Source organism: Oncorhynchus kisutch, linkage group LG3, assembly GCF_002021735.2.
Source record: "Oncorhynchus kisutch isolate 150728-3 linkage group LG3, Okis_V2, whole genome shotgun sequence".
NCBI classification, from domain to species: domain Eukaryota; kingdom Metazoa; phylum Chordata; class Actinopteri; order Salmoniformes; family Salmonidae; genus Oncorhynchus; species Oncorhynchus kisutch.
Window position 1 is genome coordinate 32,994,852 of NC_034176.2, and position 20,519 is coordinate 33,015,370.

At 42.1% G+C, this 20,519-nt stretch overlaps 1 protein-coding gene across 4 annotated transcripts in view; it reads right to left on the reverse strand.

Moving 5' to 3' along the window:
- LOC109881091 (kinesin-like protein KIF2A) overlaps positions 1 to 20,104 on the reverse strand; it is a 30,380-nt gene extending 10,276 nt beyond the window's left edge. The window contains exons 1-14 of one of the 4 annotated variants that reach the window (XM_031804488.1): positions 19,772 to 20,104; positions 8,723 to 8,817; positions 7,782 to 7,904; positions 7,383 to 7,437; positions 7,161 to 7,271; positions 6,917 to 6,961; positions 2,097 to 2,197; positions 1,794 to 1,889; positions 1,655 to 1,709; positions 1,309 to 1,471; positions 1,064 to 1,154; positions 778 to 841; positions 594 to 685; positions 36 to 178 (exon numbers count right to left, since the gene is read on the reverse strand). In XM_031804488.1, coding sequence (XP_031660348.1) covers positions 36 to 178; positions 594 to 685; positions 778 to 841; positions 1,064 to 1,154; positions 1,309 to 1,471; positions 1,655 to 1,709; positions 1,794 to 1,889; positions 2,097 to 2,197; positions 6,917 to 6,961; positions 7,161 to 7,271; positions 7,383 to 7,437; positions 7,782 to 7,904; positions 8,723 to 8,817; positions 19,772 to 19,832 — 1,295 coding nt within the window. In that variant the 5' untranslated portion in view covers positions 19,833 to 20,104. The remainder of the gene's footprint in view (positions 1 to 35; positions 179 to 593; positions 686 to 777; positions 842 to 1,063; positions 1,155 to 1,308; positions 1,472 to 1,654; positions 1,710 to 1,793; positions 1,890 to 2,096; positions 2,198 to 6,916; positions 6,962 to 7,160; positions 7,272 to 7,382; positions 7,438 to 7,781; positions 7,905 to 8,722; positions 8,818 to 19,771) is intronic. The other 3 variants (XM_031804497.1, XM_020473257.2, XM_020473266.2) reach the window with 3 other exon arrangements.
- Positions 20,105 to 20,519: the final 415 nt, after the last annotated feature.

Sequence of the window (20,519 nt, forward strand, 5' to 3'; positions counted from 1 at the left end):
TCACTTAGGGAAACTCTGGGATGTTGCACAAATACCTGCAGCTGTTGCCCACTTCTATGAGTTTGAGGACGTCCTCTGTGCATTTGACATCTCTCTCATGCAGCCCCACCACCTGCACCTGCTGCTTCCCATCCTCCAACACCCGGAGCTTAGCCTTACCGTTCAGCAGGTCAAACACCTATAGGACCGGACCACACCATAACCACAGACTTATCATCTTCTAATACACTCAGCTTGGCTTTATGGTTCAACAGGTCAAAGACCTACACAACACAAGCACACATTTTCAGGTCAACAGACCACAACCACACACAGGTGAACAAATGACAACCATCCTCCAACACCTGAAACTACACACGTTTAATACAACCATCAGATCAAATAACTACACAACCACAATACAGCCACAGTCAGGTCAAACGCCTATGAGTCCACAACACAACCACACACGGTCAACTTAACACAAAACTAGTTTGTCACTCTGTCGACATAACCACCCACTGGATCAATACACATACCTTCCCATTACAGTCCGGGTTAAACACCTACAACCACAAGTTGATGCTCAATAAACAAGTCATTAAATCACTTGCCTTTCCACTGTAGATTTCAAAGAAAGTTGCGTACACCTGAAGTTCTAACTTCCTGTAGCAGGGTTTCTTCAACATGACAAACACATCCCGAGCTGAATGGGGAAATATAAAGAGTTTTACCATTTTAATAGGATCTGAGCAGTACACCACCAAACCTCATAATAGTCCACTAAGAATCACTTGCCTGCTAATGCGTAAATTCCTTTAGAACAATCCTGGTTCTTTCCAGAAAAATCTCCACCCATAGTCTGAAAAACAAAGACCTCAATATTCACAGTTCTGCTTGTGGGTTGGAAGATGAATTTAAAAAATGTCTAGGCCTTTAAGAAATGGAAATGCAACAACGCTTGTACACACTGAACTTGGATGTCGCTGATGTATGTTATTGTTAATTGAGTGCTGAAATAACTGGCACGAATCAGCAGCCGAGATGAGGAGGCTGGTGTGTGTGGTGTGTGTGTCTGGCTCACATGTGTTTTGCCACTACCAGTCTGTCCATAGGCGAAGCACGTGGCCATGCCCCTCTCAAAGATAGTCTCCACCAGGGGCCTGGCAGTAAACCTGTAAGGGAAACACACACACACACATCCAAGCATCAGTGTATGTGTGTAAACACACTGTCTAGCAAAACACACACTTGAACACATTCCATCTAAAACACCCTAAGAAACACACGCCATCAAAATAGTTTCTACACACACACTCTCTGTCTGACCTGTAAACCATTTCATTGGTGGTGCTGTCATCGAAAGCGTAGTCGAAGCGGAAGGTCTGGTTCTCCAGGTAGCGTGTCAGGTCCACCTTCTGCTTGGGCTCATGGACCATCACCACATCCTTACTGGGGATGGTGATCACATCCAGGTCCCGTATGGTCAGCTCTGGAACACACACGGCCATGTTAACGAAAGGATACAAAGAAGATAGTTTCCCTGAGCGCGGGCCATAAGGAAATACCTGAATATGACAGATTCGGACCGTCCAAAGGCTCATTGTAGGGAAACTCATGATCCGTTCCTCATCTATGATTGAAGGCTCTGTTTGATGAAGGTAGTCCTCCTTACCTTTCTTGTTGAGTGGACGTTTCCTCACACAAACACATATTCTGTGCTCTTCAATCTGACAAAATAAAAACAAATTGATCAGGCCGTTGTGGGTTATCCTCTATTTGGACAGAGAGAGCAGAGTGTCGTCTGTACCCACCAGGTCTGCGGTGGACAGCGGCCGGTAGTCCAGACTGGCACGGAAGTCTCTGATCATATACAGGATCTCATAGTTCGGGACGGTGGTGTCCACCTCCTGAGACGGAAAGAGTTAAGATACTGTTCAATGTATGCGTTCATTCATTTTTCAAGTAACCACGAAAGACAATGTTTTCAACGACTAACGTGGCTATAGAGAGGTTAAATAAGTGAGCCAATTCTCTCATTTTATAAAATAAAAAAAGGTATTCGAGAAGATATGGAGGGAGGGGGGTCAGAGGATAGGAGGAGGATTCCCCTGTACCTGTGCTTTCTTCTCTCTCAGCTCCTGTTGTTGTATCCGTCGTCTCTCCCTCTTCTCCTGCAGTTTCTCCACTTCCTTCACACAGTTGGACTTCCTCCTCGCTGCCACAGAGGAACAAAAAACACAGGCAGAAGGAACAGGAAAGGCCGTCACAAATGCTGCCTTTCACAGAACATACACACCCTCAGCCTATCTGAAAGGGATCTCTTCCTCTCGCCATCTTCTGGCGTTTCCCTTAACTCTAGGGCTGTTCAGACAGTGGTGTCTGGCTGGGGGACTGGGCCTAGCTAGCACCCAGGGGGACAGCAGCTCTACACACATGGCCTCCAGCTCTCAAAGTCTGCATCTCTAAAGGGCTTTATGACAGATCCTGCAGCTCCCTGCTAACAATTCACATTACTATACTATTACACTAGTACAGGGCTCTTCTTGACTGACAAACCACTGATACAACAACAGTCAAATCGCTGCTTCTTGACTGGGGAAAGCTGAGACATGAGTACATAGGGGACTTTCATTCTAGGTTCCTCAAAAGTTCAATAAATCCCCCCCCCACATTAGTTTGACACTGAAACGCACAGAAACACCCAATATGATTATTAGAACATAGAAACCCAATTCATCACTTTAACACCCACATCGGATTAAGAAAAGAGGACAGTATAAAATGAGGGTCAGTAATCCCTTCTGATTCCACCAGACCCAAAGATATCCGGCTGAGCACCACTGCAACCATTCCTCCAGCATACAGCCCATCCGAACGCCTGCAGGCTTGTCATTCAAAGCAGAGAGCAAAGATTAATAATCTGCAGTAATCTGGGGGAGCAGGGCCAGGTCAGAGACAGGCTAGGCAGGCCGGCGGGAACAGGATTGAGAGAGCGCTACGAGATTGTCTTTGTCTCTGATTCCACTGGTGGTGGCAGATAACCACACAAAAGGGGGAGTGGAAGGAAATTAAAAATACAATTGTTTCTGCTAGGACCTACTGAGGGAAAACTGCAGTGTCAAAGGCTACTGTGTGTGTTTGTGTGCAGTGTATTCGGAAGGTATTCAGACCCCTAGACTTTTCCCACATTTTGTTACAGCCTTATTCTAAAATGGATTAAATCGTTTTTTCTCCCTCAATCTACACACAAAAGCCCATAATGACGAAGCAAAAAGAGGGTTTTAGAACAATTTGCAAAAGTATTCAGACTCTTTGCTATGAGACTTGAAATTGAGCTCAGGTGCATCCTGTTTCCATTGATCATCATTGAGATGTTTCTACAACTTGATTGGAGTCCACCTGTGGTAACTTCAATTGATTGGACATGATTTAGAAAGGCACACACCTGTCTATATAAAAAGGTCCCACCCATTGACAGTGCATGTTAGAGCAGAAACCAAGCCATGAGGTCAAAGGAATTGTCCGTAGAGCTCCAAGAAAGGATTGTATCGATATCACATAATAGTTTTATTTCACCTTTATTTAACCAGGTAGGCAAGTTGAGAACAAGTTCTCATTTACAATTGCGACCTGACAAAGTAAAAACAGTAGATTTTTTGCAAATGTATTAAAAATAAAAAGCTGAAATATCACATTTACACAAGTATCCAAACGCTTTATAAAGTACTTTGTAGAAGCACCTTTGGCAGTGATTACAGCCTCGAGTCTTCTTGGGTATGACGCTATAAGATTGGCACACCTGTATTTGTAGAGTTTCTCCCATTCTTCTCTGCAGATCTTCTCAAGCGCTGTCAGGTTGGATGGGGAGCGTTGGTACACAGCTATTGTCAGGTCTCTCAAGAGGGTCTGGTGGATCGGGTTCAAGTCCGGGCCACTCAAGGACATTCAGAGACTTGTCCCGAAGCCACTCCTTCGTTGTCTTGGCTGTGTGCTGGGGGTCAATGTCCTGTTAGAATGTGAACCTTTGCCCCAGTTGGAGGTCCTGAGCGCTCTGAAGCAGGTCTTCATCAAGGATCTCTGTTCATCTTTCCCTTGATCCTGACGAGTCTCCCAGTCGCTGCCGCTGAAAAACAACCCCACAGCATATTGCTGCCACCACCATGCTTCACCGTAGGGTTGGTGCCAGGTTTCCTCCAGACGTGACGCTTGGCATTCAAGCTAAAGACTTCAATCGTGGTTCCATCAGACCAGAGAATCTTGTTTCTCATAAACAGTCTTTAAATGCCTTTTGGCAAACTCAAAACGGCAAACTCATGTGCCTTTTACTGAGGAGCAGCTTCCATCTGGCCACACTACCCTAAAGGCCTTTTTGGTGGAGCGCTGCATAGATGGTTGTCCTTCTGTAAGGTTCTCCCATCTCCACAGAGGAACTCTGGAGCTCCTTCAGAGTTACCATCAGGTTCTTGGTCACGTCCCTGACCAAGTCCCTTCTCCCCTGATTGCTCAGTTTGGCAGGGCGGCCAGCTCTAAGAAGAGTTTTGGTGGTTCTAAATTTCTTCCATTTAAGAATGATGGGAGGCCACTGTGTTCTTAGAGACCTTTAAATGGGCATCTTACATTTTATCATACCCTTCCCCAGATCTGTGCCTCGGCACAATCCTGTCTCGGGCCTCTACGGACAATTCCTTCGACCTCATGGCTTGGTTTTTGCTCTGACATGCACTGTCAACAGGTGTGTGCCTTTCCAAATCATGTCCATTCAATTGAATTTACCATAGGTGTAATCCAAATTGTAGAAAGTTGTAGAAACATCTCAAGGATGATCAATGGAACAGGATGTACCTGAGCTCAATTTTGAGTCTCATAGCAAAGGCTCTGAATTATTTGTAATACATTTTTTTTTAAATGTAACAAACTGTTTTTGATTTGTCATTATGGGGTATTGTGTGTAGATTGATGAGGAAAAATATGTATTTAATCCATTTTAGAATACGGCTGTAACGTAACAAAATGTGGAAAAGGACAAGGGGTCAGAATACTTTCCCAATGCACTGTATGTACAGTACCAGTCAAACGTTTGGACACACCTACTCATTCAAGGGTTTGTCTTTATTTTTTACTATTTTCTACATTGTAGAATAATAGTGAAGACATCAAAACTAGAATGCCAAGAGTGTGCAAAGCTGTCAAGGCAAAGCGTGGCTACTTTGAAGAATATCAAATATAAAATATATTTAGATTTGTTTAACACTCTTTTGGATACTACATGATTCCATATGTGTTATTTCATAGTTTGATGTCTTCACTTTTATTCTACAATGTATATAATAATATACAATAATAAAGAAAAACTTTGAATGAGTAGGTGTCCAAACCTTTGACTGGTACTGTACGTACAATGCCTTCAGAGAGTACACACCCCTTCACTTTTCCCACATTTTGTTGTGTTAAATAATTAATTTTAAATTGTTTAATTTAAATGTGTCAATGGCCTACACACAAAACCCCATAATGGCCGTGTTTATATATTTAAAAAATATTTAGAAAATAAAATGTAAAAAATTAATTAATTAATTAAAAGTCAAAATGTCTTAAGTCATTAAGTATTCAACCCCTTTGTTATGGCAAGCCTAAATAAGTTCAGGAGTAAAAATGTGCTTAACAAGTCACATAAGTTGCATGGACTCACTCTGTGTGCAACAATAGTTCGACATGATTTTTGAAAGACTACCGCATCGTTGTACCCCACACATACAGATCATTTTAAGGTCCCTCAGTCGAGCAGTGAATTTCAAACACAGATTCAACCAAAGGCCAGGGAGGTTTCCGATGCCTCGCAAAGGGGCACCTATTGGTAGATGAGGCCAATGGTGACTTTAAGACAACTACAATTTAAAAGGCTGTGATAGTTTTCTCCTGAGGATGGATCAACAACATTGTAGTTACTCTACAATACTAAAATCAAGTGAAAAGGAAGAATTCAAAAAATATTCAAAAAATGCACACCAAAAAAATATGTGTCAAAGAATGTAGCTTTATATCCTGAATACAACGCATTATGTTTGGTGCAAACCCAACACATCACTGATTACCACTCTCGTTATTGGGTATGCTTATCATAGGCAAAGACTAGGGTTTTTTAGGATAAAAAGGGAATAGAGCTAAGCACAGGCAAAAGCCTAGATAAAAACCTGGTCTTCAGACTGCCTGCCAACAGACACTGGAGACAAATCCAGCCTTCAGCAGGACAGTAACCTAAAACACTAGGCCAAATATACACTGGAGTTGCTTACCAAAACGACATAGAATGTTCCTGAGTGGCCTAGTTATAGTGATTCTAACATGTATTGCCTCAGGGGTGTGAATAAATTAGATATCTGTATTTAATTTTCAATACATTTGCAAACATTTCTAAAAACATGATGTTTTCTCCTTGCCATTATAGAGTACTGTGTGTCTAGATGGGTGAGAAAAAAAAGATTGAATTACATTTTTACTTCAGGCTGTAACAACAAAATGTGAAATAAATCCTTTCTGAAGGCACTGTATGTATCAGTGGAGGCTGCTGAGGGGAGGACGACTCATAATAATGGCTGGAACAAAGCAAATGGAATGGCAACAAACCATGTATGTGATACCATTCCACTCCAGCCATTACCATGAGCCCATATGTGTGTGTGTGTGGTGTGTGTGTGAGAGAGAGACTCAGTGGAATTTAAAAGGGGACCATAGCAGTGCTATAATCAGTGTTTTCTGCTGTAAATCCAGAAAGCCTGTCTGCTGGCTGAATTACATTTATACTTTCCTATTACTGCTTTGAATATAGCGGAAGCCTTTAAGGTGAGTAATAATCACAAACTACAGGTTCTTCAGAGGCAAGCGGAAGGGTTCCACGACAACATAAACCATTGGGGTTGGGAGAGTTGATACATACAAAGCTGTCCAAACTCCTTTCTTGCCAGATGATGCATTGACGCTTCTGTGATACACATATGATCGACAAAACTTTTGGTAAAACTTTTAGTAAAATTCTATAACATACACACACGACACATGAAATAACAAAAAAAGATCCAGTGCTTGTTTGCGAGGGTGAAAACGAAAGAACATTACGTTTTTGCAAAGACTAAATAACTCAAAATGTAAATCCTCCATAAATGGATGTAGGTAGTTCCTACCGTTGGCTAACTGTTGGGCTGTCTGGGCCTGGGTGGGCTGGGCTGGCTGCTGGACAGGGGGGGCAGGCTCTAGTTGCTGGGGCTGAGCTGGTCTGGCCCTGGTCGACACCACTGTGGAACCCAGCACAACAACAGAGGTCAGAGGTTAGAGTTATATTATACACATCAAACATGGCACCCAAGACAAATAAAAGAAAAACTGTCAAGGGTCACTCAGAACACCTCTGTTATCCCTGGACGGAGTGTCATTCTTAGTGGGTGCTATTGTTCGTCGGTTCTGCAAAAGAAAAAAGATGGAGGTAAGATAAACACGTAGACAAAAATAATTGAAGTACATGAGGATTAAACAGTAGTCATGGCTTACGAGAGAGAATTTCACCGAGCTTGCTAGAACACAAGCCTGAAGAGTTGAACACTAACTCGCATGACTGCAAAATAAGGGTTATAAAAATGGACAAATACTGAGAATCAGATGACTTCTTATTACTGGAGCGTCCATTGTTGAGTTCAGTGGTTCTTCTGCCACTGAGGACACTCACTGCACAAGCAGACTTCACCCTGCAGTGGTTATACTAGCAGTCCATAACAGAAAACAAAAAAACAAAACAAAACTGAGCTCACCTTGGGGATCTTGTTGACCTTCACAGAGGTCGGCGTTGGTGGAGGCGGGGTCTCTGGGCTGGGGGCAGTCTCCTCTTCTGGGGCCACGTCTGGGTTTAGTGCAAATATACTCTCCAAGTCAATCTGGACAGAGAAGAGTGTGTTACTGTAATTGTAGATAACTGATACAGTCGTTTCTCAACATTTCCACTAGTCTGTTCTCTTTACCCTTCTGGTGTGTGTGCGTGTCTGTCTGTGTGGTGTGGCAATGAAAGTGTGGACTGTCAATGTACATCTGTCTCCTAATGGTCATTACCACACCTTCTAACAGAAAATTGTACCAATGTCACTGGAACTTCCTGCGGAGTCCACCACCAGTTGGTTTCACCCTTTTTAATTATCCTTCGAGCCATATTCTTCAATGTCAATATTCAGCAGGAGAATTAACACAATATACTTTCCATATCATACCACGGCACTGCTTGGCTGAAAGGACAATCTAGAGTATGCATTGTTTCTCTGTAATGCACGGAAATAACCAATAGCTATGAAGTTCATTCTTACACTCTCTGTTTAAGCTGCTTTTGAAAGAAAAAGTCAAACTGAAAGCATTACAAGCATCGTTTAATTCCATTTTTCATAATAGCAAGTTAGGAGGACTGATGGTTTGGTTAGCTGAGCTAGAAAGTGAAGAATGTGCCCATGTTACAGTGTATAGAGGGCAAGGAGGCACATCTGTGTAGCTCAGAGGAGCAGAGCAGTAAGACAAGAAACATCTGTATTCAACAGCAAAGCTCAGGAAATATGACTGCTGTAAGGATTTCTGGCGGAACTGTAGAACATGCAGGAAGACTGATCTCCAAAGCTCTACAATGTCTTCAGATGCATTATTCATAGAGCTCAATGCCTAAGAGCTGAGTGGATGCCAGCTGTAGTGCGAGGCCCTAGCTAGGCTTCTTTACCTCTTTCCCTTTTGTGTCTCCATTTTCTATCCACTCCACGGTGACGCTCTCATTGTCTTCATTCAACGATGTGACCATGGCTTGGTGTATTCGTCCTGTAACAGAAAGCACGTGTGGTTGGTCATTATCTAAGGTAATTTCCACGTAAAATAATCCATGAGCACCAACATCTGAGGTTCATAGGTGCATGTCAAATTTGGTGTCTATTTTTCAGAAATTAAAAGGTATATATACATTTTTCAACCATTTTCCATCATAAAAAATTGAAATAAACAAAGGCTTTGATTTCTGGTCAAACAGATACCAGAAAAGTCTTAAAAGCTATTAGAAATACATCAACACACAATGTTGAAGACGCCTGCCAACTAATATCAACACTCATATTTTGTTTTCAGTAAGTTTAATAAACATTGCCCTGTGCTTTGAAATTCTTTTGAATTCCTAAAACTTCTTTGGGCTAGGGGGCAGTATTTTGACAAGCGTTTTGACAACAAACGTGCCCAAAGTAAACTGCCTGTTACTCAGGCCCAGATGCTAGGATATGCATATAATTGGTAGATTTGGATAGAAAACACTCTGAAGTTTCTAAAACTGTTAAAATAATGTCCGTGAGTATAACAGAACTGACAAGGCAGGCGACAACCCAAGGAAAATCCATCCAGGAAATGGGATTGTTTTTATGTGAGTGGTTTTCCATTGAAAGCCTATTGACTATATAGGGGTTTAGCCCAGATTGCAGTTCATATGGCTTCCACTAGATGTCAAGTCTTTACACATGGTTTCAGGCTTGTTTTTTGAAAAACAACAAAGAATAAGGCCTTTTGGTAAGTGGTCTATGGAATCATGCAGTATTGGTTTGCGCGCGTGACTGTGTGCGCTCTTCGTTCTTTTTCCTTTCTATTGAATACGCTATTGTCCTGTTGAAATATTATCAATTATTTAGATAATTGACAACCTGAGGTTGAATTATAAACACCGTTTGACATGGTTCGACAAACTTTACCGGAACTATTAGGATGTATTCGTCTGCATGTTTTGACCGCCTTTAAGCCAGTGGATTACTGAACAAAACGCACCAACAAAACTGAGTTTTTGGGTTATAAGGAGGGACTTTATCGAACAAAACAACCATTTATTGTGTAGCTGGGACACTTTGGATTGCCAACAGAGGAAGATCTTCAAAGGTAAGCTATTTATTTTATCGCTATTTCTGACTTTCGTGACGCCTCTGCTTGGTTGGAAAATGTTTGTATGCTTTTGTAAGCGGGGTGCGGTCCTCAGATAATCGCATGGTATGCTTTCGCCAGTAAAGCCTTTTTGAAACCTGACAAAGCGGCTGGATTAACAAGAAGTTTATCTTTTAACCAATGAATAACTTGTTTTTTTATGAATGTTTATTATTACTACTACCATCTTTGTAATTTGAATTTGGCGATCTACATTTTCACTGGATGTTGTCGAGGTGTGTCGCTAGCGCCAAGCCTAGCCCAAGGTTAACAAAAACCCACATAGCTTTAAGATTCTCATTTCTCTCCCTCGTGGAGGAAAATGAAAGTTCACAGAAGTAACAAGTTAACCTAATTACTGATTACTTTTTACTGATATCAATTTTGTTTATGATTTATTAAGTGATTAAAACAAATGTCACTGAATTTACCCTATTGTTTTTACACTGTACTCAAACTTGTGAACCATAGACATCTATGATTGGTTCAGATTTGGTCTGGTCCAACCAAAACTGGTCTTGTTTGGGGGCAGAGGTCATTAAATTTTTTTTGCCAGTGTGTAGAATAATACACAAATATGCAAAGAAGGATATTGCATATTTATATACATGTACCTATTTAGGATACATCACCATGAAGAGAATGACAATCATATCCATAGTTATGCATTTTTGTTTAGTACAGATCAGGGACCATGATGAAATCAGTCACCCTTTCCCTGTCCTCCCTCCCAGCTGCTGGTCTAAATACACACAACACAGGCAGCATGAGCTTAGCCTGCTCCATAATCACCAGCAAGCTTACTGCTCCCTCCACCATGTCTTTGTGAGGGCCTAACCCTGGTTCCTGACACAAACATTCCCTGCTCACTCTGTTCGGGACGACGACATGTTCCAGTATTTATTATTTAGAGCCCTGAGCCTTCTGACTGTTCTCTGGTGGGTTCTACCCGTGCAATGATTCTACTTCAGCACACGCACAGTGTAGGCTAAATAAACGACTCAGTAAGAGAATAAGGAAATCCTTTGGCTGACTATCATTGCTAAGATTTGAGTTGACTCTTTCATATCAATGGCACGCGAGACCCATAGGTAGTAAGTGTCAGTGATGTAAAACAGCCTACATCCCACTGGCTGAGAGGAGGCAAGTCAAATGTGGAACACGTGGTCAGATGTCCGCGTAATAAGACCGTAGGAAGTTATGCACGTCAGTTCACCATCATGTCTTGCCCTCCGCAACCGGATCCTGGACTTTCTGACGGGACGCACCCAGGTGGTGAGGGTAGGCAACAGCACAATACGGAGGCGTCTCAGGGGTGCGTGCTTAGTCCCCACCTATACTTCCTGTTCACGTACAACTGCGTATTATTACAAATACATTTTTATTTTAAAATCGGCCGATTAATCGCTATCAGCTTTTTTGGTCCTCCAATAAATCGGTATCAGTATTGGCGTTGAAAAAAATCATAATCGGTCGACCTATACTAAGGACCTATCATGGTCCATACACACCAAAACAGTTGTGAAGAGGGCACAATGCCTCTTCCCCCTCAATAGGCTGAAAATATTTGGTATGGGCCCTCAGCTCCTCAAAATGTTCTACAGCTGCACCATTGAGAGCATCTTAACTGGCTGCATCGTCGATTGATATGGCAACTGCCTGGCATCCGTCCGCGATGTGCTACAGAGGGTAGTGCGTACAACCCAGTACATCACTGGGGCTGGGCTCCCTGCCATCAAGGACCTCTACTTTTACATCCAGGCTCCCGAGTGGCGCAGTGGTCTAAGGCAGTGCATCTCAGTGCTAGAGGAGTCACTACAGACCCTGGTTCGATCCCGGGCTGTATCACAACTGGCCGTGATCGCGAGTCCCATAGGCGGCGCACAATTGACACATCGTCATCCAGGTTAGGGGAGGGTTTAGCCGGGGTAGGCCGTCATTGTAAAATAACAATTAGTTCTTAACTGACTTGCCTAGTTAAATAAAGGTTAAATAAATACCAGGTGGTGTCAGAGGAAGGCCCTCAACAGCCACCCAAGTCATAGACTGTTGTCTCTGCTACCGCACGGCAAAGGGTACCCGTTACGAATCCCTTTTGGCCCGACAGTCTAGGGGGGATGGTAATGAGACCCGTAACATAACTCATGCAAATTATTATTGTGACAAAGTAAAAGTGTGAACGAAATAACCACGACAACAGAAATCTACCGTCAAACTCCAGGTTTATTGATAAACACACGGTAATGGGGGGGCAGGAAAAGGGGCTGAGCTGGACCCAAGGAAAGAAACAATAAATATACAAAAACACCCCTAAGCTAGACTAGCCTACTTTAACAACAGCTAACTAACCAAAAATACAGTGGGTGGTCCACCCAGTTCTAACTAGTGTATTTAACAAAGTTCACCTACGGATAGTGTATGCCCATGGGCGACTTGTCTTGGTTTCCCCCTTTTCCCACCAGCAACAAACAAACACCATAACCAAAAACAATACTCACAGGTGATGACAAAGTGCTATGGAGGTGCTCAAACAAAAGAGAGGTAAAGACACAAAGCGAGAGTGAAACACAGAGACCTACAGACATGGCATTTACAGAGAGATTGAGCTCTAGAGCAAACAAATGAGTTTTTTTTTAAATCATTGGGAAGGAACTGTGATAGGGTAGGAAATAGGAGGAGGTGTGTCTTCTGATTGATGATTGATTGTTGACTGATTGGGGAGTGATGATGTTCACCTGTGAGGGGAGAAGGAGAGAAAAGAAAACACACACAGGATACACACACAGGATACTTGTATCCGTAACAGTACCAGAGCGCCATGTCTGGGACCAAAAGGCTCCTGAACAGCTTCTACCCTCAAGCCATAAGACTGCTGAACAGTTAATCAAGTGAAAACCTGGACTATTTGCATTGACCCAGTTTTATTTTTTGCACTGGTCTATGAATACTCACTGGACTCTACCCACACATACTACACTGACACTCCAACACACACACACACACACACACACACACACACACACACACACACACAAATGCATATTGATGCCACACATATAGACTTTCACAAACTACATACGCTGCTGCTACTCTGTTTATTATCTATCCCAATTGCCAGGTCACATTTACCCCTAACTACATGTACAAATTACCTCGTACCCTGACTCGGTACCAGTGCTCTTTGTACAGTGCTGTGGAAAAGTACTTGCTCTCTTCCTGATTTCTTATTCTTTTGCACATTTGTCACACTTAAATGTTTCAGATCACATTTTTATATTACACAAAGATAACCCAAGTAAACACAAAATGCAGTTTAAGTGATCATTTTATTTATTAAGGGAAAAAAGCTATCCGAACCTTCATGGCCCTGTGTGACAATGTAATTGAACCCCCTTGTTAAATCATGAATTTACTGTGGTTAATCACAATTTTGGATTGCTGAGTTCAACTTCACTAGCCACACCCAGGCCTGATTACTGCCAGACCTGTTGAATCAAGAAATCACTTAAATAGAACCTGTCTGACAAAGTGAAGTAAGCCAAAAGATCTCAAAAAGCAAGAAATTCAGGAACAGATGAGAAACAAAGTAATTGACATCTATCAGTCTGGAAATGGTTACAAAGCCATTTCTAAAGCTTTGGGACTCCAGCAAACCACGGTGAGAGCCTTTGTCCACAGTGGTGAACCATCCCAGGAGTGGCCGGCCTACCAAAATTACCCCAAGAGGGCAGCGCAACTCATCCATGAGGTCACAAAAGTACCCACAACAGTGTTCATGACTCAACCATAAGAAAGAGACTGGGCAAAAATGGCATCCATGGCAGAGTTCCTAGGCGAAAACCACTGCTGACCATGAACCAACTGATGGCTCGTCTCACATCTTGATGATCCCCAAGACTTTTGGGAAAATATTCTGTGGACTGACGAGACAAAAGTTGAACTTTTTGGAAGGTGTGCGTCTCGTTACATCTGGCGTAAAAGTAACACAGCATTTCAGAAAAAGAACATCATACCATCTGTCAAATATGGTGATGGTAGTGTGATGGTCTGGGGCTGCTTTAGGACCTGGACGACTTGCTGTGATTGATGGAAGCATGAATTCTGCTCTCTAACAAAAAATCCTTAAGGAGAATGTCCGGCCATCAGTTTGTGACCTCAAGCTGAACCGCACTTGGGTTCTGCAGCAGGACAATGATCCAAAACACACCAGCAAGTCCACCTCTGAATGGCTTAAAAAAAAGTAAATGAAGGTTTTGGAGTGGCCTAGTCAAAGTCCGGACTTGAATCCGATTGAGATGCTGTGGTGTGACCTTAAAAAAGCAGTTCATGCTCGAAAATCCTCCAATGGGGCTGAGTTAAAACAATTCTGCAAAGAAGAGTGGGCCAAAATTCCTCCACAGCGATGTGAAAGACTCATTGCCAGTTATCGCAAACACTTGATTGCAGTTGTTGCTGCCGAGGGTGGCACAACCAGTTATTAGGTTTAGGGGGCAATTACTTTTTCACATAGGGCCATGAAGGTTCGGATAGCTTTTATCCCTTAAATAAAATCAGCACAAATGCATGTTGTGTTTACTTGGGTTATCTTTGTGTAGTAATTACATTTGTTTGATGATCTGAAACATTAACGTGTGACAAATGTGCAAAAAAATAAGAAATCAGGAAGGGGGCAAAAACTTTTTCACAGCCTCGTTATTTTTATTCGTACTTTTTAACTAAGCATTTCACAGTAAAGTCCACACCTGTGTTATTCGGCGCATGTGACAAATAAAATGTGATATCTGCTCTAGACAAACATACTTCTGGTCAAGAGGGATTAGGTCCAACTTTACACACACCAATTGGTGTGTTTGTGTGGGCCTATGCACTACTACCTGAAGAAATACAACTTGCTGAAGTGGAATAGCCTGAATGCCATGGTGTAACTTCCGTCCCTTTCCTTGTCCCAACCTGGGCTTGAACCAGGGACCCTCTGGACACATCAACCTGCCTCCCACGAAGCATCATTACCTATTTCTCCACAAAAGACGACGCCCTAAAAAACTACTTCAAGGTCTCAGAGCGAGTGACGTCACTGATTGAAAAATTACTAGCGCACACCGCTAACTAGCTAGCGAATTCACACCGGTTACATTTACATGCAGTCTTGATTTTCTTAGCCCCTGTTAGTTAGTGTCTTGCTACATAGACTGTGTGTGTGGGATTCTGACAGCTGTGTCTCCAGAGATCTGTACGGTAGAGCTGGACCAGAGCCAGGTAGCAGGCTGTTAAATCCCATGGTGGATCATCAGGTTGGTTGCCAAGCTACCCTGGCAACAAAAGGCGAGACTGTGGACACCCGACCTCAGACAGACAGCGTTATATTAAGAGAAGGGACACATGAAAGGTGACAGAGCCCAGTTTTCAGGAGGATTTGACGAGGACACACACACCTTAGGAACAGAAACCACCAACTCGCCCTGATTGAAGGGAGCATGGGCAACAGCCAGCAAGCATATCAAAAGTCTAGTAGTCACTAGTCACAGTGAAACAAGTCCACATTGACCAGACTACTAGTGGATATAGGCTGTCTTGCTGGGAGAACATACCAAAGATTGAGTGACAAGAATTTGGCATGCTATAGGGTCGTTGCATTTGATTTCAAATCCGTTTTTGACCGCACCCCTTTTGATTTGAATGAAACTTTCTATACATATTTTGCCTGAAATGGACTTTTCAGACCTGAATGAGGGTATGAATACTTTTTGAAAGCACTGTATAGAATACATCCAGTTAATCATGTTCAGCTGTAGACATGTCAACAGACCGTTGAATGGTACCGTCCCTGTGCACTGACTGCAGTGCCATACTCTGGCTCTTAGTTCTATTCCAAAGGTCATTAACTGACAACACAGGGCTGAAGGATGTAAATTGCATCTGCTTGCTTTGTTGCAAGTTGCAACAGTACATTGGCTAAGTTTGCCTTGGGTCTCTACTCTACTTCAGCCATAAGGTCAGACACAGCAGAGCCTCCCAAGGCATGATGATGACAGAGACAGAACCCCAGGTAAGCTGCAAAGGGCACAGTGTCACATTCAGAAACTAGGGGGAACAAATCATAGGGGAACGGATTAGCCTAAATACTGTGGGGTGAAAATGTGACAAACAGCCGCGAATGGAGCATGCGGTCCACCCTACACCACCAGCTCTAAGAACACACCTGGAAGCTGGTTGCATCATGCAGAGAGGCCAGTCTAACCTGTTACAGTGTAGTCTATGGACTCGCATATCCATATTTTCAGTTCTTTCAATTAGATGATACAGTACAATGCAGCTGGCTCTCGAACTTCGCTTCTCCCGAGTCCATAGGGGTGTTGCAGCGATGGGACGAGACTGTAACTAACAATTGTCTCTCACGAAATTGAGGTAAATGTGCAAAAGAATGTATGAAACATCCCTCCTGTTGACCAATCACAGACAAAGGGACTTGGATTTCGGCTTGCCTCGATAAAAAATTATTTGTGCACGAAGAGCTGAAAAAACCCTTGCCGAACACCAGAACCAGCAAAAACAAATATGCTAACTGTTCCAAACTGTTTCAGATGGGAAGCATGCGGGTGCCTTAAAGAGCAGAGATGAGACTGGCTGCATTGTTAACCATGTTTGGCCACTTTAGTGCTGAAACCTGGCTGAGTGGGTGTGTTGACACCACCCATATGTTTAAGGGGGGTTACACTGCTTAGCAGGAGGAACAAAGCCCTGAACACATTAGTTTCACTCCCATAACAAAGACTCTGTCAGAATCTGAATCTGTCATCATGACATCAACGGGGAAGAATTCCACAATCTTTACTTTACTGACTGCTAGGTGCTAAGCATTCCCTTGTTCCAAAATGAGGAATCCATCTACTTTGAAAGAGACTGAATGGGGATAATTTCATGCAGAAACAGGTACAATAGAGTAGATAATCCATGATGAAGATTAAATATATCTTATCCCATTGAAAAATGGCCAAACTTTTTCCTGTCCAGGCTGGGATTAAAATTAATGCTGGTGTCTGATACACCCTGCTCAGTTAAAATACTAGTAGACTGGACTGTAATGTAAACATCATTTAGGATGGCAAGAAGAGTGAAATTGATAGTCAGCTATCATTATGGCAGGCAAGTCGTATTTTGTGGTTGAGTGTTTAATCTGAGCCTGTTTTCAGATACAGTCCCCTTTAAAATATCCGATCTCAGGCCTTTTTAAAGTGAAGTCCGGGATAAAGAAAAGCAAAAGAATTCATCCTCTCTTTGTATTCACATTGCCCTTGCCTTTGAATGACTCAATTCTTTTGCCAGTTCACTTCACCTATTTTGTGGTCAGAGTCCTCTCTACATTCACATCTTTAGAAAGGAACCAATATCTTTTTCCCAACATTCACACAATGCACTCTGGATTTTTACAAAATACAGGAGAAGCCATTCCATCAGATCATGCTATCTAGATATACCTACTTACATTTTGGAAGCTAATAGATTGCATTTAGTTGAAAGATTAGACGTAATAATTACAATACGATAATATTAACATGTAAATATTATTGGTAACAGAATAAATAGCAAAAGATTAAGGCAGATTAAATAATACAATTGTACACTAAATGTTGGCTACTGTCCCTTTAAGAGATAGAGCAAACCACAAAAATCAATGCTATCTGGGATCCTTGGGACATCTAAAACCAAAATCCGAACCCCTACCCCAACCATTTAAAAATATAAACTTCAATGGGGTAACGTCAGAGTTGGGATGTCCCAAGCCAGATAGAGCACAAAATCAAGGTCCTTCCTATGTTATGACAAAATATATCTACTCACACTATTCAAACCCAATGATCGAATAAATAGTGTATGAAGCTCTCTTAGCCCAAAGATCACATATTGCAAATAAATCATCTTTACATCGTGTCAGTACAAAACTCAACACATTTTGGAATTTCTGTGCATCCTTGACAATTAGTTCGGTCCCTTTTGGAGGGGTCTCAGTTCCTTTGGAGTGTTCACACTGCACAAACAATTAAGCGAACTGCACTGAGTTCACAAAAATTGTCTGAAAGTGACCATGTGTGAACACACACTTAGAGCCCATCACTGCCCTGCTAATGGTAGGCCTAGTGATCGAGAGAGGAGAGTCCTCCTGGCATATTCCAGAGAGCTGCCTACAACAGATGGGGTGGTTGTTAATAGGTTGAATCGGGCTTCCCCAGCCGCCAACCCCCCACGACCACCACAGAGAGGGCAATCCGTACTCACCATGCCACATCAGAATCAAGAATAAGAATAATGCACACCATTATAGATGAACACCAAAGTAAACCACAACAGTCTAATTCACAATAAACCGCAACCCTCTTTACCCAGAGTTTGTAGTAATCTGAAGGGATATGGTGGTTCCTGCATGTTGCTGTGCTACACCTCAGAACAGGAGGAGCCTCATGACTCTTTACTCGGTTTTGGCTGCCTGTAATCACCACAGTACAATTGATGGTATGGAGATGCTAGAATGAAGCTGGCATTCAGACAGACAAATCAAAATAACAGACTCTTTCTCTCCCTTTCCCATGACATCTCAAGCTCATCTTGGTTTCACTGCAAACCTACTCCATGTTATAAGATCAAGTTGGTCTTAATATATAAAACAGCAAGTCTCCTTGTCCTCTGGATTTCACAGAAAAATAATGATTCCACCTGGCTGGTTGTCAATATGATCTTTTTACGACCATTGCTTGCCTACTAGCTAACATCTATATACATGACAGGGCTACACAATCAATAGTACTTGCCCAACAATTAATTACAATTATCGCCTTGTCAGACCATTAACTTACTATTTTCCAGGTGGCTGAACGGTGTTATTACTGTAGATAGAAAGCTAACAATATTGCTTGGCATAGCAAAGAATTTTCGACCAACTTTACGTACACATTGTTGGATTCCTTCATGGAGCAAAACATTGATTTAATTCAATAAATGTTTTAAAAAATGTATTCAAAAAAAATGTATTCAAACGAACACCCTGCGACTTGGAAGACATTGGTTGTCTTCCAAGTCGGGTTAACGTTAGTATTGCCAAGTTAAGGTTGGTCGAAAATGATCTGTGATAGCTAACAGTACACCAAACAGTACCTAACCTGTAACAGCTAAATGTGGAGCCTCACATTACGTTTGCACGTTAGAATCTGCTACCTTGACAAAACCCCAGTTGATTACCGTTATACCCACCAATATACCTATATGTAACTTAGCTAGTTATGCTAACTATGACACACGGATAGCGAATATTAGTATATATACAATAACTAGCCAGTCATGTACGTACATGCCAAGTAGTTAACTTAACTAACGTTAGCTACGTTAACTAGTAAAGTTCACCAGACTGGCGTTAAAATACCTAGCTACCGTAACCTTTAGTTACATCCGCGGCAGGGCCTTCAGCTAGCAACAAGCTGCTAACTTTAACTAATGTGGTAATTTATACATAACTAACTATAGCAACCATATCGTTAACCAAGTTAGGCTGCTATAACAACACATGCTAGTTTAATTGATACGCATACAGATGAGCTAATAGGCTATTAATGTGCATTGGTTGTCTAGTAACGTTGGCTAGCTCGTGAGCTAACGTTAGTTAAAGTTAGGCTAGCTAAATTGACTAACGTTAGCTAGCTACTCAATAAAGCCACCCCAACTTTGCAGCTGCCTCAGTCTCGGCGTCTACGGTTGCTGTGTGTTCACCACAGCAACACAAAAGCTTCCCCAACAACTCCCAGTGAGCGAAATGTATCGAGACCTGAGAACTTACCATCGCTTCTCTTTATTTCAACATATACGCCAACGATGATCTTTCCAAAACTACCCGCCATTCTTCATCAGTGAAGAGAATATTCAGAAAAATACAGCTAGTCTGTTTGTGTTTGAAATATCAATTTTTTTGACCGGGAGAGGAGGAAGCCGACAGCAGCAAGATAGGAAGTGATCAAACTGTGTAACTGCGCATGCTCAGAGGTGCCTTGTGTAAGGTGTTGACCAACTTCAGGTTTTCATCCATTCCAAATTCAAATTAGGCCTACTGTACAGGTGAATGGTGGCATACGATGAATCACCAACGATTATGGATATACTGACAAAATACATGTCTCTCCGCCCTAACGATGGGAGTCGTTGTACACAAAGCAACAAGTCAGGTTGTCTAGCTCCCGCCTATCCTTTATTTGGATTGGTGCATACATCTTAATATTGTTATCTATTTTTGAATATTCGACGAGGGTCGTTGAAGTCAACCGCTTGTATTCAATGGAGAGAGACCCTATCCTACTAGCCGCATGTCATTAATATGCATAGCCATCTCCAATATAAATACTTTTTTCTCAAAGTTGCCGGGATTGCACTTGTAAATTAAAGAGTCAATCTGTGATTTCTACATCAATTTTTGAACTTTTAAATTCATGATATATAGCCATTGATTCTTGAAGAATATTACTTTTATATTATTCTTGAAGAATATTACTATTACAAATGCCTCATGACCTTAGTTCAACTGTCTTACCCCA